Genomic DNA, 21,831 nt, shown 5'->3' on the forward strand with positions numbered 1-21,831 from the left:
TGGGTTAGACTTTCCAATAGGGAGATGGTGGAGCTTCAAATATTTAGTATCTAACTGATTTTGAGGTTTGCTACTTGTGATATTGTCCAGTTCTCCCAATGTTTACCTTACTTTGGTCCTTGCACTGCCTGCCACTACAGCCCCAGAGAGGTAACAGTAGCTTTTCCAATACACACTTTTAGGCAACACAAAGGCTGACCAGACCATACATCCCATAATTTCTATTTTCTTTGCCTTATAGATTTTTGAGGTGGGTTTTTTTTTTGGTTGTTGTTTTTGGTTTTTTTGAGGGGCAATGGGGGTTAAGTGACTTGCTCAGGGTCACACAGCTAGTAAGTGTCAAATGTCTGAGACTGGATTTGAACTCAGGTACTCCTGAATCCAGGGCTGGTGCTTTATTCACTGCGCCACCTAGCCGCCCCCCATACATCAATGCCTTTTTGTATTGAATAGATGCTGCAGGGGGCCACAGAGAATATATACACAAGGAAAGAAACCCAGAACACTCAAGGACCAATATGAACATAATGATTCACCCTGTCACGAGTATCTTTCAGTTCTCTCTTATCCTCATCATACCTTCCTTGAGAATGACATTGGCCAGTTTCATGACATGAGCAACAAGGTCCCTAATTGAGTGCTCGCTCTCTCTCTCTCTCTCTCTCTCTCTCTCTCTCTCTCTCTCTCTCTTTCTTTCTCTCTCTCTCATTGGTAGACATTTCAGAGTTATCCAGTCCAGTACATGCTCGAATAAGAATCCATGTAACATATCCAGTAAGTGCTCTTCCAACCTTTGCTTAAAGACCTTTAATGATTGGGGGCAGTTAGGTGGCACAGTAGATAAAGCACTGGTCCTGGATTCAGGAGGATTTGAGTTCAAATCTGGCTTCAGACACTTGACACTTACTAGCTGTGTGACCCTGGGCAAGTCACTTAACCCTCATTAAAATAATTACCTAAGTTTTAGGCCCAGGTGGCAATATAACCATAAGGTCCACATGATTCCTTCCTCTTCAGCTTTAGGGAATTTATGTTAAAGGGAAAGTTCTGTTTAGTCACAACTGTTAAGAAAATTCCCAACATTTAATCAGCAGTTGGGCTTTTTTATTTTAAATTTATATTTCTCTCTAGTTAATTCTGACTTCTTTGTGGTTAAAGCAAGATTAAGTTTACCAGAAATATTTGGGTAACAAAGTAGCCGATGATATTATAGTTTATGCACATTCACAGAGCTAACCTTTCCTTGGGACTTCCTCAGCCTACATCTTACCTGAGGTGTCCATAGAGTTGATGACTTTCCTTGGTATCACCTTTCTTTGCCACAGCTTACTCCTACTTTTCTTCCCTGAGGTAATACCATACTTGATCAAGACTCTCAAATCCATCCGTTCTCAAATTACTTGATAGTCTGTAGATGATTCCCAGAGCACATCCAAGTTTTCTTGGCCTTTCTGAATATAATTCTTGTGTAATATCACTAGAGTTTGAAGGACTTTCCACACTTAATCTAATGCCTATAAAATTGATTGGACATATTATGAGGTACTTGAGTAAAGCAATCGTCTAAAACTTACATATATGAATGTTCTACTGTATGCAATGAAATTCTAACATTGACATATAAACAGATTAGGCGATCTGACCTTCTTACCTTGTACTGATTCTGATAGGTGTTATTTCAGGTATAGGAGGAGAAGCCACTTTATTGATAGTGCTGAAGCAGTATTGAGGAATCTGCTATTAATTATATACAAGATGACTGGCTGAAAAGTAGTAGAACCAGTGGTCTTATGGGAAGACTTGTGGCTACTTCATTCCAAGGTTAAGGGAAATAAAATAATATATTCACAAAATAAAAACGTTTATCTTTGTTGTTAGGATCTCATATTTGGGGATGAAAAATAAAAGACAAGTATATTAATGGTTCTAAAACTGGAGTTACCATTAAATTGAGCTCATTTCAATCTGAAATTTTCTTGGCACTTTGACTTGAGACTTATATTTTGAGAACTGGTCACCATAATAAAAATTAAATATCATAATAATATAATATTTGTTTAATTGAATAGAATTTAATTTACTTCATTTATAATTACTCATGAATATTTAGATGAACATTTCTATATACTTAATTTTTATAAGAATGACAACTTTTTAATATATTTAATTCTGAAGGTTCATGGATACTTCTCTAATTGATGTTGATGTACAGCCCACTTACGTCCGAGTAATGGTCAAGGGTAAGGTAGGTATGAATTTACATAATGGTATGATCAACTAGGAAGTCCACAAGTATTTATTAAGCCCTTACTGTGTAAACAGCTTCTGTCCTCAAGGAGCTCATGTTCTTATGGGTGAGGAGACACACAAATATTGTATATACAAGACAACTAGTAAAGGATTGGGGAAAGGAGATGTAGAAAGATGACTTTCAGAAGAAAGAAATTGGAGCTGAGTCGTAAAGGAAGCCAGGGAAGTCAAGAGGTAGAGATAAGAAGGGAGACTATTATGGGCATGGGGGACAGTCGGTGAAAAGACGCAGTCAAGAGACAGTGTCATATACAAGGAACAGCCAAAAGGCCATTGTAGCTAGATCACAGAGTATGTGGAGGGGGGTAAAGAATAAGACTAGAAAGATGGGGAAGGACCAGATTGTTAAGAGCTTCAAATGCTAAATGGAGTGGACTATATATTTGATCCTGGAGGTAATAAGAAACCACTGGAGTTTGAGGGGAATGGGAGGGTGACATGGTCAGACCTGCACTTTAAAGGAAGATACCTTTGGTGGCTGGGTGGAGGATGCTTTTGTGTGGGGAGGAACTTGAGGCTGGGAGACCAACAAAAGGCTGTGGTAATAGTTTAAGCATGAATTGATGAGGGCCTATGCTAGGGTGATGGCTATGTGATTTGAGAGAAAGGGACATATATGAGAAATGTTTTGAAGATAGAAATATAAGAGACTTGAATATGTGAGGTGACTGCTAGTGAGAAGTTAAGGATGACACCTAGGATGTGAACCCAGATGACTAGAAGAAAGATGGTGCCCTCAAAAGTAATAGGGGAATTTGGAAATAGGGAAGGTTTTTGGGAAAGAGAATACTAGCTCAAAAAAATCAAATCCTTAAATAAATGTACTTTGTTTTAAAGAATGATGTTGCCCTTAGATAAGTTTAGTTAAACTAGAAAAATCATCAACCAAGTTAATAAAGCATACTATAGTTGTTTAGGGAACCAATGTTTATTATACTGGCAATTACAATTAGTGGCTGCTAGAAATTTTAGAGCTGGGGCAGCTAGGTGGCACAGTGGATAGAGCACCGGCCCTGAAGTCAGGAGTACCTGAGTTCAAATGCGGCCTCAGACACTTAACACTTACTAGATGTGTGACCCTGGGCAAGTCACTTAACCCCAATTGCCTCACTAAAAAAAAAAAAATTTAGAGCTTCATAGTTTCTTTAAATATGTTTACCTAATCACTTTGTACTGTAATAATGTTGACATACAAATTTTGCATAAAAATAATTTAAAGTGATTTGTTATGAATTAAATAATGTACTGCATTCCATGTTTAGATTTTTAATTTATAGAAAGCATTGAAAAATAATTTTAGCTAATAATATTTCTTAAAAATATTTATTTTTATATTCATTTAAAAATTTTTACTTCTAAACTCCCCCCTTCCTGCTAGTTCCTTCCCCATTCATTGAAAAGGCAAACAATATGACATCAATTATAGACATGAAGTCATGCAAAATGTATTTCCTTATTAGCCATGTTGCAAAACAAACTAACAAAAGCAATAAAAATTAAGACAGTGGAAACAGCATGTTTCAATCTATACTCAGAGTTCATCAGTTTTCTCTCTGGAAATGGATAGTATTTTTCATCATGAGTCCTTTGGAATTATCTTGGATTATTGTCTGGATCAGAGTAGCTAAGTCTTTCACAGTTGATTGTTGCTATAGTATTGCTGTTGTTGGTTAACAATGATCTCTTGTTGGGGGCGGCTAGGTGGTGCAGTGGATAAAGCACCGTCCCTGGATTCAGGAGGACCTGAGTTCAAATCCGGCCTCAGACACTTAACACTTACTGGCTGTGTGACCCTGGGCAAGTCACTTAACCCCAATTGCCTCACCAAAAATAAAAAAAATAAAACAAATAAACAATGATTTCTTGTTTCTGTTGTATCAATCCTATAGTTCTTCCCAAGTTTTTCTGAAACCATCCCCCTTGTCATTTCTTATAGAAAAATAGTATTCTATCATGATCATATATCATAACTTGTTAAACTATTTCTCAGGCGATGGACATGTCCTCAATTTCCAATTCTTTGGCACCACAAAAAGAGCTGCTAAAACCTATAAAAGATTTTCTTTTAATGCCTCTTTTGTTTGAGATAATGTCTCCCATTCTTCCTTTCCCTTAACCCTTCTTCCAATTCATCTCTCTTTCTCATGCATCTGTTTCTTCCCCTGAGATCTTCCTAATACAATTGACATGCTACCATGCCCTCTATGTAGAGTCCTTTTAGTTGCCCTAATAGTGATAAAGTTCTTAGGAGTTACATGAATCATCTTCCCATATAGGAATGTAAATAGTTTAATCTTTTTGAGTCTCTCTTGATTTCTCTTTCATGTTTACCTTTATATGCTTCTCTTGAGTCTTGTATTTGAAAGTCAGATTTTCTATTCATCTCTGTTCTTTTCATCAGGAATGTTTGAGAAAGTCCTCTATTTGATTAAATATCCATTTTGGTCTCTGAAGTATTAGACTTAGTTCTGCTTGGTAGGTTATACTTGGTTGTAATCCTAGCCATGGAATATCATATTCTCAGGCTTCTGTACCTTTAATGTGGTAGCTGCTAAATCTTATGTGATCCTGACTATGGCTCCTTGAGTGGTTTATTTCTGGCTTCTTGAAGTATTTTCTCTTTGCCCTGGGAGCTCTAGAATTTGGCCACAATGTTCCTGGGAGTTCTTATTTGGGACCTCTTTCAGGAGGGAGGTAGTGAATTCTTTCCATTTCTATTTTACCCTCTGGTTTTAGGATATTGGGATAGTTTTCCTTCATAGTTTCTTTTTTCATTTTATTTTTATTTTTAAAGCTGTTTTTATTAAACAACCAGTTTATAAAGTCAGACCAATGCAGCAACTTATTGGGGGAATATGGAATTAGTGCCTTTATCACAACAGTTTCCCTCAGTCACAGTATGTGAAGCAAGGCAGTGCAAAATACACAACACAAATATCAACAGTGCTTGGTTTAAGTACAATCTCCTAGCTCCCATCTGCCTTTTTTACTCTACAACTTTAAATGACATGTTCATGGGCTAGAGTTCCTATCCAAGTGGGTAAGACAGGGGCTCTGTGGTGTCCATTTCTAACATCATGAGCACCCCTCCCCCACCCCCACTAACCTATTTAGGATAAAATTGACTTTGGGAGAGGGCAAAAAATAACCGTGATCAAAAACAAGTTGGGGTAAGGAGGAAGTGACACAGACAGAGGGATAATGGGGGATTCAACTCTATAGAAACGCTATTGGAGAGTGAAAGAGGGTCTCAAGGAGCTGAAATTCTTCAACAGAGCAGTGGGATAATCTAAGGAAGGACATGCTATCAGTGCTGTTCAGTGCTGCTGTGTCTCCTGCCCTGGAGAAGTCTCTGGGTACTGAGACTGGATTCTCCTACTGGAGCCATATTGGCTATGGCTATCCCTAAATGCAGTCAGAGGTTCTCTCCAGTGTGTTGTACTTATCCTTAAAACTCTTCAGCTCCGAGGAAGTGCTTGGCTCTTTTACTCTTTTGGCTGGAGGGCAGATAGGTGATCTGGAGAGTTGTTGGGGAGGAAACTTCAGGAGACTGTATTAGAACCTTAGCTGCCACTGGTGCTGCCACTGGTAGCTCCCACCACAGGCTTTGACAACTCACGTGGCAGCCAGTTCACTCGGTGCTTCCTGAGAGTGCGGATATTCAGTTTGGCCAAAGATGCCAGTTCCATATCTTGCTGTCTCATAGCCATCTAGCAGGGTATCAATGAGAGCTTTTTGGACACTCTTAAAGGGGGTACTTGTGTTCCAAAGCTCCAGCAGATAGGATTGGAATTTTTTGACCATCAGGGAATGAGCTTGCCGGCCTTCTGAATGGAATGGGATCTTAGAAGCATGAATGGCATCCAGTGCTTTCATCCTGTACAGGTAGTTGTAGCAATGTTGCTTTCTTGGTGTCTCCAGCTGCAAAAGTCTGACATCCTCTTCAAGAAGCTTGGGTTCATATTTTACATCCTGGACCTTGGATAGTCGGATATCAGTCTCTTCCTTCAGATCCTTGGGAGTGCTGTGCCCCATGGGGATGTGAGGGCCTCTGTGAGACTTCATAGCAAAATGCATGATTGGTCTCTTCACAAAAATGGAGAGCAGCACAAATACCAAGCTCCCTTAGGCCATCACCAGTATGACATTCACTCTGGACAACCAGTTACTGCTAGACCCCATGACTTCCCTCCAGCTTTGTTAGCTTGGGTTCTGTAGTAGCGATGGACCCAGGGGTCCTTGGTGCTCCCTGACCATTTCCTTATGGGGGAAGCCAAAGACGGGCCTGGTCAGAAAACATGGTGGCCAAGGTGGGGAGCAAGGGGGACTGAGATGGGGGCCATAATTTCTTGAAAGATGATGAGTAGGCTATTTCTTTCATGGCTTTCAGGTAGTCCAATAATTCTTAAATTATTCTCAGTCTATTTTGTAGATCAGGGTTTTTTTTTTTTTTTTTTTGCTTGTTTGTTTTGTTTTGTTTTGCGGGGCAATGGGGGTTAAGTGACTTGCCCAGGGTCACACAGCTCATTAGTGTCAAGTGTCTGAGGCTGTATTTGAACTCAGGTACTCCTGAATCCAGGGCTGGTGCTTCATCCACTGTGCCACCTAGCAGCCCCAATCAGTTGTTTTTCTAATGAGATATTTCATGTTTTTTCATATTTTCAAGGAATTATTTTATTCAGTGAGCTTTTGCATCTCTTTTACTATTTGGCCAATTCTAGGTGGGTTTTTAAAAATGGGGTTTTTTTTTTTTTTTTTTGGTGAGGCAATTGGGGTCAAGTGACTTGCCCAGGGTCACACAGCTAGTGTCAAGGGTCTGAGGTCAGATTTGAACTTAGGTCCTCCTGAATCCAGGGCCGGTGCTGTATCCACTGCGCCACCTAGCTGCCCCTAGGTGTTTTTTTTTAAATGTCATTTTCTTCAATAATTTTTGTTCCTCTTTCACCAAGTTGTTAATTGTCTTTTCATAATTTTCTTGCATTGCTCTCATTTATTTTCCCAATTTTCCTCTACTACTCTTATTTGATTTTTAAAATAATTTTTTAAAACTCTTCCAGCAATTTGTGTTGGGTTTGTGTCCAGTATGCCTTTTTCTTTGAGGTTTTGTTTATAGCTACTTTGATATCATTGTCTTCTGAGTTTGTGACTTGATATTCTTTATTACCATATGGTCAGTTCATTCAGTTGTTCATTCATTCATTCATTTGCTCAATTTTCTAGCCTATTTCTTGACTTCGACCATCATGTTTAAGTTTGGCTCTGTTTACCTGGGGGTTGGGGAGGGAATATCCCAAACTTCAGGCTTTTTCATGCTCTGTTTTTTGAACTAGTTCTGGGACTTTGGAAATTTTCAGAGCTTGGCTATAGTGCTTCTTCTACTCTGCTATCTTGGCCCCGCCCATTCCCCCAATAACACCTTCTAATAATAACAGTGCAAAATCTCTTATTTTAATGAAGATTTTAAAAACAAATATTGACATGTATTTAGATTTAACTGCCAATAAACTCCTATTCTAAGTTTGCAGCATAGCTCAGAGGTGATGCAGGTGGGGGGAGTTCTGGATAGTTATCCCAGTGGATCTTGAGCTTTGACCAGCCCCTCCTCCCCAACCTAGAAAGGCTTTGTCTGTACCCTATGATGCATCAAAGAATCATAGCCCTTCAGAGTTGGAAGGGACCTAAGGGTCTTCTAGGCCCACCCATAACTGATAGGTAGTATGTCTGTCATCCAAGCACCCATGAAGCAATTTTCGGAGAAGTTCATCATCTGATTAGCCACAGAGTAACGAATTTGGGAGCACCACAGAAACCCACACTGACCAAAAGCTAAAGGATTGCGATCTAAATTGGTGGTGGCAATATCCATACTGAAAAAAACAAAAAGGAAGCTTGAAGTATTTAACATGTATTATGGGTAGAGTTTAGCTATGAAACTCTTATGTACATATTTGGAGGCTCTGTTTTCATACTTAAATTAATGTTTGACAGTCTGAAAAACAGCCAAATGGATCAAAATACCCCATTATTACAGTCAAGACCAACTGTTCAAGTGAATACAGACTTATAGGCAATTTTTACTAAGTGGGTAAAAAATTGTTTTTAGATTTGAGAGAGAAACTTTGGACATACCTGTTAAAATAAACCATCCATTTTCTCTTGGTTTGTTTTCAGCCATTTCAACTTGTACTTCCTGCCGAAGTGAAACCTGATAGTAGTTCTGCTCAAAGATCTCAGACAACTGGACACTTGGTGATCACCATGCCAAAGGTCAGTAATGGATTGATTTCAGACAAAGATAGTCTTCAAAATCTGCAGCTCTATGAAGAAACAGAGATTAAAATGGAGGCACACAGGGCCTCAATTCAAATCCCTACTCTGAAATAAATGAGTGTGACCTTGGACAATCCACTTAAACTTTTTGAACCTTCGTTTCCTGATCTGTTTAAAGAGTGGTTTGGACCAGATCTCTAAGGTTCCTTCCCACCCTAAATCTATGACCTTGGGAATCCTATGAAGCTGAGTATCATATTAGCTAAAGGAACTCAGCTTCCCATATTTAATGCTATTAAAATAAAGTGATAGAAAGTTAGAGCTGAAAAGGACATTTAATATATAAGATTATAGGATCTTAGATTTAGAGCTAGAAGGAACTTCAGGAGCCATCTGGTTTAATCCCTTCATTTTACAGATGAAAAAACCGAGAACCACGAAAATTAAGTGAGACAGATAGTAAGAAATAGAGTTGGGATTTAAACCCACTGATCCTCTTTCCACTGGACATCATCTAGTCCCTTCCTCCTTTTATTGCTATAGAAATTTAAGGTAAAGGATTTAATTAACATATATTTCTTCCAAGAATTTTACATGACATGGACAGGAAAATGTATATTTTAAGATTTATACTTTGGTATGTTGCAGAAAACCCTAAAAGTTTCAAAGACAAAAAATGCAGAAAAGTAATTTGTTTTAGTTATTTAGGTTCATTTTAAACAAGATACTCATGCTACTCCTATAGCTCTATGGGATGTAGGTGGATACCTTCTAGGGTGCTACATCACCAGTGTGAGTGGGAGATAAGGAAGGTAGCTACAGAAGAGATGCTACAATTGTAACATGTCCAAAAATGAACTTATTATCTTTTGTCCTAAAACAAGGATTCTTGATTTTTTAAAAAAAAATGACAACTATTTCAATATAATTGGTTTCTTTTATAACCCATGAATTTGCCCATGTATTTAGAAATATTAGTTTGAGAAGAGGTCCATAGGTTTCAACATTTTACCAAAGGGCTCCAGGACACACAAAAAAGATTAAGACTTTTTGGTTTAAGGGGAAAGATAATCAGTTCACTTTTTTGGACATGTTGTGTCTCATCTTTTGACCTAGTCAGGATTTTTTTTCTATGATATCCCTGATTAGTCATCTAGTCTCAACTTGAAGGCCCTCCAGGAATAAGAAACCCACTATTTTTTTTTTTTAGTGAGGTAATTGGGGTTAAGTGACTTGCCCAGGGTCACACAGCTAGTAAGCATCAAGTGTCTGAGGCCGGATTTGAACTCAGGTACTCCTGACTCCAGGGCTGGTGCTCTATCCACTGCGCCACCTAGCTGCCCCAAAACCCACTAATTTTCCAAGGCAGGCCATTCTACTTTGGGGCAGCTCTAATTAAGAATTTTTTTTCCCTTTAAATCCAGCATAATTTACCTCTACAAATTCTACTCATTGTTTCTAATTCTCCCCTCTGGAGTCATGTAGAAAATTTCCTAATTTCCTGAATTAGGAAAGCCATATGACTAGAAGAAGTGATAATGGAAATTTGCTATTATCATAATTACTATGATTAGTGAATCATATTCCCTCATTGTGGACACTATACCCCAAAAGTGATTTAGTCATTTTATAAACTCATTGGATACAATTAATAAATACCTCCTTTAGTGGCTTAAAATACCATTTTATTTCCTTGAAATAATTTATCTGGCTTCCAGAAATGCTTAATTCACTCTTAGGGAGTTGTTTATAATTGAGGAATCTTGTTACCTTGTTTCATTTTCATAATTTTATCTTTTCTTGACATCAGAGCTGTTTTTCACATTTCTGTTTTGTTCTTGAATGTCAAATACGTTCAGAGTTTGTTTGCTTTATGTTATTTGATTCTTTATATACATTTATGATGTTCTTTTAGTTAGGACATTTTCTTTCTATATACATGTATATAGAATATTTATGTAGGGTATATATTATAAATGACTATATTATACATACATATATATATATCTAAATTTGTAATTACATCTTCTACAGCATGCTAGACCATTTCTTCTTATATTTGCTTTTAGAAATGATGAGCCTTTCTGATATAGCATATGGTAATATTGTAGTAGAGGGTTGTTCATGGGACTCTTGATCAGTTTGGCACCTAGAGACCACTTGATGAGATTGCAGAAAGTAAAGGGCTGGACCCCTTTCCTATTTCGAGTATCACTGCACTTGGTTAAAATGTGAGACCTTGAGTGGCTCACACCCTGATTGGACCTTTTAGCAGATTATTAAGGGTGTTAAACTGAAAGTGGCCAATTGGCAACCTCTAAGGAAGTGTAGAAGAGTTTTCACACATCCTTGCTTTTTTTAGGAGGTAGGAAGATAGTCCCCTATTAACTTGATGCAATTATCAGGCAGCTGTTGGCTAACTAAAGGGACAGTCACATTCCTAGTGACCTTTAAAGACATCTAAACCAGCTGGAGTCAGTAGGTAGAGAGGTTACTGCCATCAAGAGAGCTGTCTCTGGGACTGGAGAGAGATAACTTCTAGAAATCAGAAAGTGAGCCAGCTGTGGAAGAATGCAGCACTGGAGAGGGAATCACTCAGCCTTTTCCCATGTACCTGAGAAATGGAGCAGGGATCATTCTCTCTTCCCCCTTCCCCTAAGCAATGGCATCTTGAAGTGAAGCAGCTTACTCAGTAGGAGATCTTGTACCCTTCAGAGAGAAGCCTTGGAGAAGCCAAGTAAAGAAATGGATTGACCTGGGGAGAAAAGGAGGTTCAGGGAATCCAGTGGAGTGTGACCTGTCCAGCAGAGATGCTGCATTCTGGGGCAGCATTGTGAGGACACCATGAGAAAAGAAAGGACTTGGAGGTCCTGTGGTGCTAGAGGTGTGAGTTGCCTTGATCATGTACATTCCCTACATGTGTGTTCACTCTTCCAATGATGCTATGGGAAATCTTGCTCCATATTTATTGGGGAAATATTTTGTTACTACTGTTTATGTTATGCTATTTAAGTAAATGCCTTGCTTTGAACTAATTGTGTCCTCTGGCTGCCTATTTAAGGTACCTATGTAGATTCATGAGCTATAGATTGTGTTCAGAATGGGTACCATAGAGGAGTTGATACAGTATTAGCAGATAATGAAGGTATATGCAAGTATAGAGATGGGATTTCTTATTAAATAATGACATTAAGTGCATTGGATAAAGTATAATGAGAAGCTAAGAGAAAATAACTAAAATAAATAACAATAATAGCTAGAATGAAAATTTGGATTTTGGTGAAAATGTTAAAAATAAAAATAGTAAGATTAAAGAATTACATATGACATATATAAAAATTAGGTTCGGAATTTTCTCTTTTTTCAATTTGTATTCAAACATCCTAAATGCATCATCATGACAATTTGCTAAACTACATCACAAAGCAAATACAGAAGATAAACTGAAGTTCCTTCCCTTTCTGGAACTTGAATCTGAGGTGAAGAATGACATTGATGAACACCAGAAGTTAAATGATGGTGGAGTCTATGCCAATTTAAAAGGCACCTTTTAGCTTTGGTTTATATAACTATATTGACAGATATCAAATTTATAACTAAAAAGACTCATTCTTCAGATGAGATTCTCATAGATTCTTTTTAAATTCTCCCTTCAAACTTGAATTAAGATCTACTTTGTAAGAGATCTTTACAGAAAAAGACATTTGGAAACAAATCTACTAGAAGCTGCTCTGAAACCCCACCCATTCCATAATACCTAAGTGGAGAGATGTCCAGAGGACTGCATTTGATATGCTCGGAAACCTGACACCTATGTGAGATGACCAAGCCCTAAGATACGAGGAACTGATGAAATTACCTTTTCCTTTTATCCCTTCTTCCCTATGTGCCTCTGTTCTAGAAGGTCTACTTGCCAAAGGGGATTGCCCGTTGTAGTTCCTGTCAATGCATCTGTCAGTCTCTTTTCCTCTTTCCCTCACATTTTTCCCCCATCATAAGCCTCATAGTTAAAAACCCTTGATGAAACATTTGCCATATCAGCATGCCAAGAATGCAAGCAATGAGAAATTCAGTTTGGTCGGAATAGAGAGGACAGGAGGGAGAGAAGTGTGAGCCAAGGGTGGCCAGATTGTGAAAGGTATTCAGTTTCAGAGCTTTAAGCTTATATGTTCTTCAATAGTCAGTGAGGAACCATTGGAGATTTCTGAGTAGAGAGGAATGGTGTGATCAGAATTGTGAATCAGGAAAATTATGGAGGAAGCAGGTGTAACGATTGGAATGACGCCACCTGCTGGAGACTTACTGTAGAAGAGTTCTGCCCATGAAGCGAAGGTCTTTGAGGGCAAGACCAGGAGTCTTTTCTTTGGCGTCAGGAAGTGACGCTGGAGGAGGAAGGAAGAAACTGGCGCTCGCTCTGAGGCTCTTTCCTTTGGACTCTGGTGGAGAGCGGAGCTAGAAATGTGCTCTCCCTTTAACAGATAGGAATCTAGGCCTTTCTCTCTCTTTACCAAATTCTTATTCTCCTTAATAAATGCTTAAAAGTCTAACTCTTGCTAAAGCTTATAATTTATTGGCGACCACTCATTAGATATTTTAGACAGTTTAGCTAGAATTTTAGTCCTTAACACAGGATAAGAAGAGGAGTAAAGATGGAGTGAGAGAGGGGGCAGCAAGCTAGTTAGGAGTCTTTTATTATATCCTAGAAAAAAGGAAGTGAAGACCTGAAGTAGGATGCTGTCCATGAGGATGAAAAAGAGAGGATGGATACAACAGGCCTTGTGGAAATAGGAGCCACATGACTTGGCAACTGTTTGGATTTAGGGAGTGAAGGAAAGAGAAGGGGTAAAGATCTTTCCCATTTCAAGTCGGAGTGCCTGGGCAGATCATCAGTACTATCAACAAATGAAGTTAAAGCTGGCATACTTTTGGGGGGAAAGTATTCAGTTTCTATATTTTGAGTACAAGGTATCAGGTGCAGATATCCACCTGTCTGTCAGTCAGTAAACATTTAAGCACCTACTATGTGCAGGCACTTGGAAGTCAAGGACTTGGGGCCATGAGGACGGGGTCACATTAGAGGTATGTGCTTTAGAAGTCATCTGTAGAGTTAATAATTGGAAGTGGATAAGACCATCTTGGCAAGATGAAAAGAAAGTAGTTTGGAGTAGGAAGAAACTTGAGGTGAGGAGACTGAGCTAGAAGGCTATTGTGATAGTCCCCCCAAGCAGTGATGAGGGTCTGAACTAGAGTTGTGGCTATTTGAGTGGAGGGAAGGGGTTATATGTGAGGAATGCTATGAAGGTTAGGAATGATGAGATTAACAAAAGACTGAATATTTAGGATGACTGAGAATAAGAGTAGAGGGTGACCCCCAAGATGATGATTCTTGGTGCATGAGAGGATGGTGGAAGTAAGAGGAAAGGTCAAAAGAAAGGAGGGGTCTGGGAAGCGAACTCAGTGAGTTCTGTTTGGACATGCTGAGTTTCAAATGTGTCTCCCCTCTCCACCCTATTCTCCATAGCCAACAGAATGATTTTCCAGGGGCAGCTAGGTGGAAGGACCTGAGTTCAAATCTTACCTCAGATACTTAATAACTGTGTGACCCTGGGCAAGTCACTTAAACCCAATTGCCTTAAACATCTGAGTCCATCTCCAGTTGTCCTGATCTCTATCTTGCCACTGGACCCAGATGGCTCTGGAGGAGAGAGTAAGGTTGGTGACCTTGTACAGTGCTCCCTCACTTAAATCTTATTCAGTGGAAGTCATGACATCACCCCAATGTCATAGTCCTCTTCAAGAATGAAGGACAAACAACAACAACAATAACAACAACAAAGAATGATTTCCTTAAAACACCGATCTGATCATGTCACTCTTTGCTCAGTGGCTCCTTATTACTACCAGGACCAAACGTTAACTTATTGACATTTAAATTTCTTCACAACCTAGTTCTTCCTGACCCTTCCAGTCTTCTAGCACATTGCTACCTTCCTAGTGTTCTTCAGTCAAGCTACACTGGGTTCCTTGAAGTTTTTTTCCCCTTGTATATTTCGTATGCTCTGGTTGTGCTTATTTCTCCCCTTGGTAAAAGATTAGTTTTTTGGAAAGTGTTAAGTCTCTGATGATAATATCCCCATTCAGACATAGCTCGAGTTCATTTCTGATACTGTGATTGTTCTGGGTTTCCCTCCTGTCACTTTCAGGGCACCATTGAGAGACTCAGATATAACACTACAATGAAGATTCGGAAAGTGTTCTCTCTCCATATTTCCTTCATACACAGGACACTTATTTCCTTCTTCCTGCCTTTGCACCAATTGTCACGCACACCTGAATGCATCCTCTCCTCACTTCTGCCTCTTGGAATCCCTGATTTTCTTTAAACTCAGCTCAAGAGCTACCTTTACAGGAAACCTTTCCTTTTTTCCCAGCTGCCTTTGCAGTATTTCCCTAAATTAATTTGTATTCATTTTGTATCTGTTATGTATATACTTATAAATGTCCATGTTGTCTCTCCAATTGGAGTGTAAGTTCCTTGATGGTAAGGACTGTCTCACTTTTGCCTTTTTTCAACATTTAGTACAATACCTGACATATAGTAAACTCTTAATATCCATTGATTAAATGATTGATTTTTTTCCCTGATGTTGATGTCATGTCTAAATGTCCTCTACTTAGAAGGGTGATTATTGGACATATTTCTCTAATTTAATCTATATCCTAGCCATCTTTCAAGGCCTAGTTTAAGTTTTTCATTCCCCATGAAACCTGGTAGTGTTGTATTATAACAGGAACCCTGAACTTGGAAACAGAAGAATTGAGATCAAGCCCCATCTTGGTCTTGTTGTTGTTTGGTACAAGCCTCAGTTTCTTAAATCTCAGTCCTTTTCTTGCTTTCATTCAACAAATATTAATAGTAAGCACTTGATATTGCATTGGGTATTGTGGATATAAACAAAAAAAATCATAGAACTACCCTCAATTACCTTGCATTCTTTACTTATACAATGAAAATATGAACATGTGTACTACTTACCTCACATGTATGTCATGAGCTCTAGTTATGACAATAACTTCGGTGACTCATGACTTCTAAAGCTATGTTTGCTTTCCTATTCTTTTCTTGTGAAATTTAATCGATCAAGCATTTGTTAAGCATTTACTAGGTTCTAGGCACTGTGCTAAACCTGGGGATAGATCATTAGGAGAGACCACATTGGACTCCTACTGGATTATGTGCAGGTGTTCCTAAAGAGGAATCAAAGAAGTGAAATGAAATAGAATTTGAATATATTTTAAAATTTAACAAATGCTTTGTCCAACTTTTTTTTTCTGTGCTGATGTACTATTTTGGGAAAAATCTAGCTTTAAAGTGGTGCTGCAGCTTGATATCAAGCCTCATGACACTATTCTAACACACTAGTATCATATTTGAAGGTTCTTTGTCTGCTCATTTTGACCTGTTGTTGACCTCCTGTTGAACCTGAAGCTTAGGACAAGTGACCTCCTTTTTATATCTTCCTATATGCCTCCTGATTGCCCTTAAATATATACTATTATGTCCTTTTCTTTAATCATTGGAGTCATGTATCTCTAATTATATTGTAAGGCTGATGTGGGTGTTAATCATATCTTATACTTTTCTTCAACAATAAGCCTGTAGTATCCCCCAGTCCTCAGTTCTCATATTAAAAAGATATTTGGTCAGATTGAATTATATCTACAATTACATTGTACGTACATACATTAATATTCAAATTCATTTTCCTCAGCATTGGAATACTTGGGGCTCTTTGTACCAAGGGTGAAACTATAAATTATTTAACAGAAAATTTGAATTTACTGAGTTGCTTGTTCAATTTCATCAATTCATTAAATTAAACTCTAATCTAGAGACTCCATTAGGACACTAGAGACACATTCCAGGTAGATATTTCAAGGTTTTCCTTTGGGTGTTCTTTAAGAATAATTAATTGAGATTAAAAAAGTTGCCATCTGTACACACATTCTGAATCAGAATTACCTGTGGATATCCATCTAGCTCAACATGTACTCAGCAAAATTCTAGTGATTGAAGGGATGCAAAGTTCACATTTTCTTTCATGAATAAGACATGAATGTTTTCAAAATATACATAACACCTTATTCTATTCCTTTCTGCTAACTTGATACATGGTTCTGAGCCCTTTTATCTGTCCAGCATTCAATTACTGGTAAAATGAAAACAAAACAAAAAACTTGGTAATTACTTCACATTATATTTCACAGAATCTAAGTTCAAGCTAATTCTAGCTCTGTCACCGCTGATCTGTGTGACTTCATATAATTTCCTCAACACATTTCTGGCTTCCCTGTTTAATCATACATAAAATGAGGGGGCTTGACCAGATGACTTCTAAGGTTATTTTCATGTCTGGAAGCCAGGTCAACAAGCAACAAAAAATTATTAAATGTCTACTGTGTGCTAGGCACTATGCAAAGCATGAGGGATACAAAAAACAAAACAAGAAAGACAGTCCCTGCTTTCAATAAGCTTACATTCTAATGACAGAAGACAGCATGAAAGGGGAAGGGGGAAAGATACCCAGGGGCAGGCATATTGGTGAAATAAAAAAAAATGAAGCATGAATGGTCTGGGCCATTCCTCAAAATGGAAATTGTAGGGGGTCTGGACAACTAACCATAATATATTCAACATAGATGTTTAAGACCTTTTGCAATTTGTTTTCTTTGAGTTTTGACATTGTGCTTTTATAATAAACAAGGTAGGTTTTTTAAAAGATGTATATGGTTTTATTCTTGTTGGGTCCCTGATAAAGTATTATATGGCTTAGAACACTGACCTTAGAGTAAGAAGAGACTCTACTACTTACAAGCCATCTGACTGTGAACAAGGCATTGAACTTCTCTCTGTTTCCTCACCTGTTAAATGGGAGTAATACTCTACTTAATCACACAGGATTATAAAGCAAATACATTTTCTTTTAAGTTTCAGGTATGGTTCATAGGCAGTGGTGCTCATGAGTAAGCTAGATGCTCTGGGAGATGGAAATGTACCATCCCTTCAAATATTGATAATTTGGGAAAACAACAACTAAAAATAGGAATCAATTGCAATAGTAAAAAATAGTGTGTAATTGAATCATGCACTCATGGCTAGTTTACCTTTCTTAGGCTTTATTTAAGGATACAGAGACAAGAGTTAGATGTCTCAAGGTGAGTAGCTGCTCCATGTGCTTCCTCTAACCTTGGAATATCACCAGATCTAGGAATGCAGCTACTTACACCAGTATTTTGTTCTTTGTTAGTCAGGATTCCTATTAGAATTGAGGAAACCATTCCTTTAGTGGGTGTTGTGACTTAAATAGGGGCTCTTTGCCGAGGATCACGTGTTTGATCTCAACCTTGTCCAGGTTGTATTTAACCTACAGACTGTTTTTCCCAAACTGAACTCAAGTCTTATTCATGACTCTAGGTTCATATAGAAAGAAATTGTGCTTGATTCCTCGATTCTCTGGGTATAAGGAAAGACAATTTTTATCCCAATTTGCAAATTTATTATTTCCTCTCATGGAACATATTTTGGGAACAAAAAGATCCTTTTCTTCTCTGACTGGTCACTGTAGGAAAAAAATAAAATCTATTCTACTCAGATATGACTAATTCTAATAAAAATGTTCTGCTAAGTTTATTACTGAAACTCTCCCTTTTCCTCCTCTATAGTTTTAGTATTGACTATTTCCCTTTCATGACAGGTCCTACAACTTTTTCCCTAATTTTCCCCCCCCTCCCTCCCCCCTATTTATCCAAGAGAAAGGAGATAAGGAATGGGAGGAGAGAGAAGAAAGGGGAAAGTTTTCCTATTGAGTTCTCCATTATCTTTTTAGGTTCACAAGAGTAAATTGAAGGCTCATTAGGCCATTCTGTCACTTAAGTAGTTAAACTAACTTTCCCCCCTCTTATTTTCTACTCTGCAGCTCATGAGACAGCTACTTGTGATTTTTTTTTCCTCTTGAAGCTCTGCAAGAACTCCTAATTCTTCAGTAGAGGAGGAACATTATTAAAGTCTCATAATTCAATGGGAGAAATTTGTACAAATGACAGGCTGTTTGATTATAGGAATTGGTACCTGGATAGATTGACTCTCATAGGCATCCTGACCTGTGTGGAACAAACTGCTAGCACAGGTCATTGTGCCCCAAGGATTTAGGACTGGCCAAGGAAACCAGACCAGCTGCTACTGCTTAGGGCCATCTTGATACAGTTAACTTCTATCCCTGTTTATCCTTAAGTAAAACCTATGCAGGCAAAGCCATCTGTGAGTACATTCCTTTTGTCAGGCCTCAGGAATCCAGTGAATGTAGTAATTCATACCATGGCAGATGAAAGATGGTTGTAGACAGAGGTATGTTCTAACAGGGACAAGGGTAAACACAGGAGTGAATGATATATTACCTTGACTCTCTCTGCCAAATATTGGCCTTTTAAGAGTGAGGTGATATAGGACTAGAGACTTATGAGAAAAAGAAAAGGTTTAGAGATTGTACAGTCCACTCCTCCAACTGTACAAGTGAGGAAAGTAAGGCCCAGAATGATTATGTGACTTGCCCATAGTCACTTAGTGGCAGAACCTTCTCTTGATTTGAGCACCTGTGTTCTTTCTACTATACAGTTCAGAGAAGAAACAGGAATGGGGAGATATCTGATGCTGATTAACCATTCTACATATTTTTTTATACATTAAACCAGGCATTGGAAAGCTAATGAAAACAAATAGCCAAGCATAATTTAGTCAGTTGTTTAGTTGAGAAAGGCCATCTTTTTCTTTGAGACTAACATTTGCAAGAAACTTTTTTGGGAGTGATGAGGAAATAATTTGAATTATTTTTCCCACTTTTAGGCTATAATAATTTGATAATCTTTTGTGTGGGTGTGCCAGATACGATCAACCTTCTCAAATATGACACAACTTCAAAGCATTCCGTTGATTCAGAGAGTTTTGTTCTACTTTTAAAAAAATCATGTAATATATGCAAACATACTTGTTTTATATAAAAATGTCAGCAATTCAATCTTTTACTAATTTTTTCCCTCACTTATTCTAACTGGATATCTATGAAAACTAAGTTAAAGTTTTTTTAATGTCTTCCTCCATGAGTGTCCCCGCCCCCCTCCCCAAGGCCTGGATCCTCCTCTGTCTTTACTATCCCCTGCCTTGGTGAGATCCAGCTTCCCCGGGGTTCAGTTATCACTTCTATGCAGATGATTTCTAGATCTCTTTATGTAGCCTTAGTCACCCTGCTAACTGTTAATCCTGTAACTACCTCTCAGATATTTTGAACTGTGATGGGTAAAACTAAATGTGTGTAGTCACCTTACCTGTCCCCTGTGTGGGGAAAGCTAGTTATGACAACAGTTTAAGCATTAAACATTTATTAAAATATATTAGAGAACAAGTATCTCTGAAAGAATAGGAAAACCTATCTACCCTCGAGGAGAAACCTGAGTTCAACCCTTCTTGTTTTTCCACCACCACCACTAATTTCCAACCACACACTGACAAAACACTGCCTTCCATACTGCTTCAAGCTGATTGGTTGAGGGTGGTCTCATTCTTTCTCAGCAGGGGGCCCCTGGTAATAATATTCTCACAACTGGATAACTCAAAGTCTTATCAAACTTTACATGTCCAAAATAGTACTTCTTATCTTTCTCTTCAATTCTACCCCTCTTCCAAACTTCATTATTACTGCTGAAACCACTATCATGCTTCTAATCTCATAGAATTATAGAATTTGAGAGTTGGAAGGGACCTTAGTGGCAATCTAATCCAACCTCTATATGAAAAGTAATTCCCATCATTCAAATTTTACTTGCTTCCCAGGTTCACAACTCCTTACTATGTATCACTGCTCTACATACCTAATCAGTTGCCAGGTCTTTTCCATTTTCACATCTCTCTAAATGTCTTTGTGTCCCCATTTACATAATCCCTACCTTATTATAGGACCTTATCAACTCTTGTCTGAACTATTGCTGAAGAAACAGTGAGGAGGCCAGTGTCCATCTAAGAGTATGTGTTAAGATGTAAGAAGCCTGAAAAAGTAGGAGGGGGTAGGTTATGAAGGGTTTCATTTCAGTGGAATGATAAGTTGGGAAGCCAGATTGTAAGGGGTTGGTGAAGAAAAGCATGGAAAGAGAGAAAGTAGAAACACCTATTGTAGACAGACTTTTCAAGGAGTTGCGCTACAAAGGGCAGTAGGCTGATCATTAGTGGATTGGAATGATCAAGTGAGTTTTTCAAGATGGGGAAGATATGGGTATGTTTGTAGGAAGTAAGGACACTAGACAGGAAGAAGAGTTTTAAAATAAGTGAAAAAAGGAGGATGGCAGAGGGGGCAGTCTCTTGGAGGATGAAATGGGATCACTTGAACTTGAAGAAGAAAAGGGGCTAGCCTTGGCAAGGAATGAGGCCACTTCATCATATGACAAAGGAGTGAAGGAGGAGAAAAGTGACAGAAAGTACCTGTTATAGGAGATGAGAAGGAGAGGAGAAGAGGGAGCCCACTTCGAAAGAAGTAAACCACTTTATTCTTCCAAGAGAAATTCCATAAGAGGACTAGTGAATTAGGAATTTTCATTTACCTTTCTTTGGAAAGTAATTCTGACTATCTGTAGTAAAAAAGGAAAAAGCAAGGCAGAACATTTCAACTATAAATTTTCATAATTACAGAGTCTCATAATTAAATGTGATCTCAAGTAATTCAACACCTGAATGCAAATTCCTTTCTATAATATCTCAAACAGGTCATCTTGAAGGAAGGAAAACTATTATGCTGACTCAGGAAATTTCATTTTTGTATTCTTCTCTTTTTTAGGACATTTGTCCTTGTAGCAGGCAAAATGTAATTTCAGACAACTTCCTCCAACTTTAACTCTCTGAGACAAGGGGAAAAGCACAATCTTTTCATTGACTTTGAGGTTACTTATGATATACATATTCTGTCCTAAAAATCCAATTGCTTAAAATATTCAGCATTAGTTCTACAGGTGCTTAGTAATAAAGCAGAAAATTTTAAGGAAATTAACAACTAACAAATGAATTACCTCGACATTGATATAAGGATCATTAGAAAAAAATAATTTATTTTAATATCTGGGCCTAATTGCTGTGAGCTTTCAACCAAATGACTGATTTATGAATCTGCAAATCAGTTGATATAGTTTACAATTTCTTGGTATCAAAACAAT

General features: G+C 38.0%; 1 protein-coding gene and 1 pseudogene across 1 annotated transcript in view; one reads left to right on the forward strand and one right to left on the reverse strand.

Annotated features, from left to right (window-relative positions):
- The window catches only part of DNAAF11 (dynein axonemal assembly factor 11), a 105,262-nt gene that overhangs the window by 65,788 nt on the left and 17,643 nt on the right, over positions 1–21,831 (forward strand). Inside the window, exons 9-10 of the mRNA XM_043978462.1 lie at positions 2,176–2,245; positions 8,482–8,577. Coding sequence (XP_043834397.1) covers positions 2,176–2,245; positions 8,482–8,577 — 166 coding nt within the window. The remainder of the gene's footprint in view (positions 1–2,175; positions 2,246–8,481; positions 8,578–21,831) is intronic.
- LOC122736721 lies at positions 5,716–6,492 on the reverse strand (annotated as a pseudogene).

Source organism: Dromiciops gliroides, chromosome 1 (genome assembly GCF_019393635.1).
Source record: "Dromiciops gliroides isolate mDroGli1 chromosome 1, mDroGli1.pri, whole genome shotgun sequence".
Taxonomy (NCBI): Eukaryota; Metazoa; Chordata; class Mammalia; order Microbiotheria; family Microbiotheriidae; genus Dromiciops; species Dromiciops gliroides.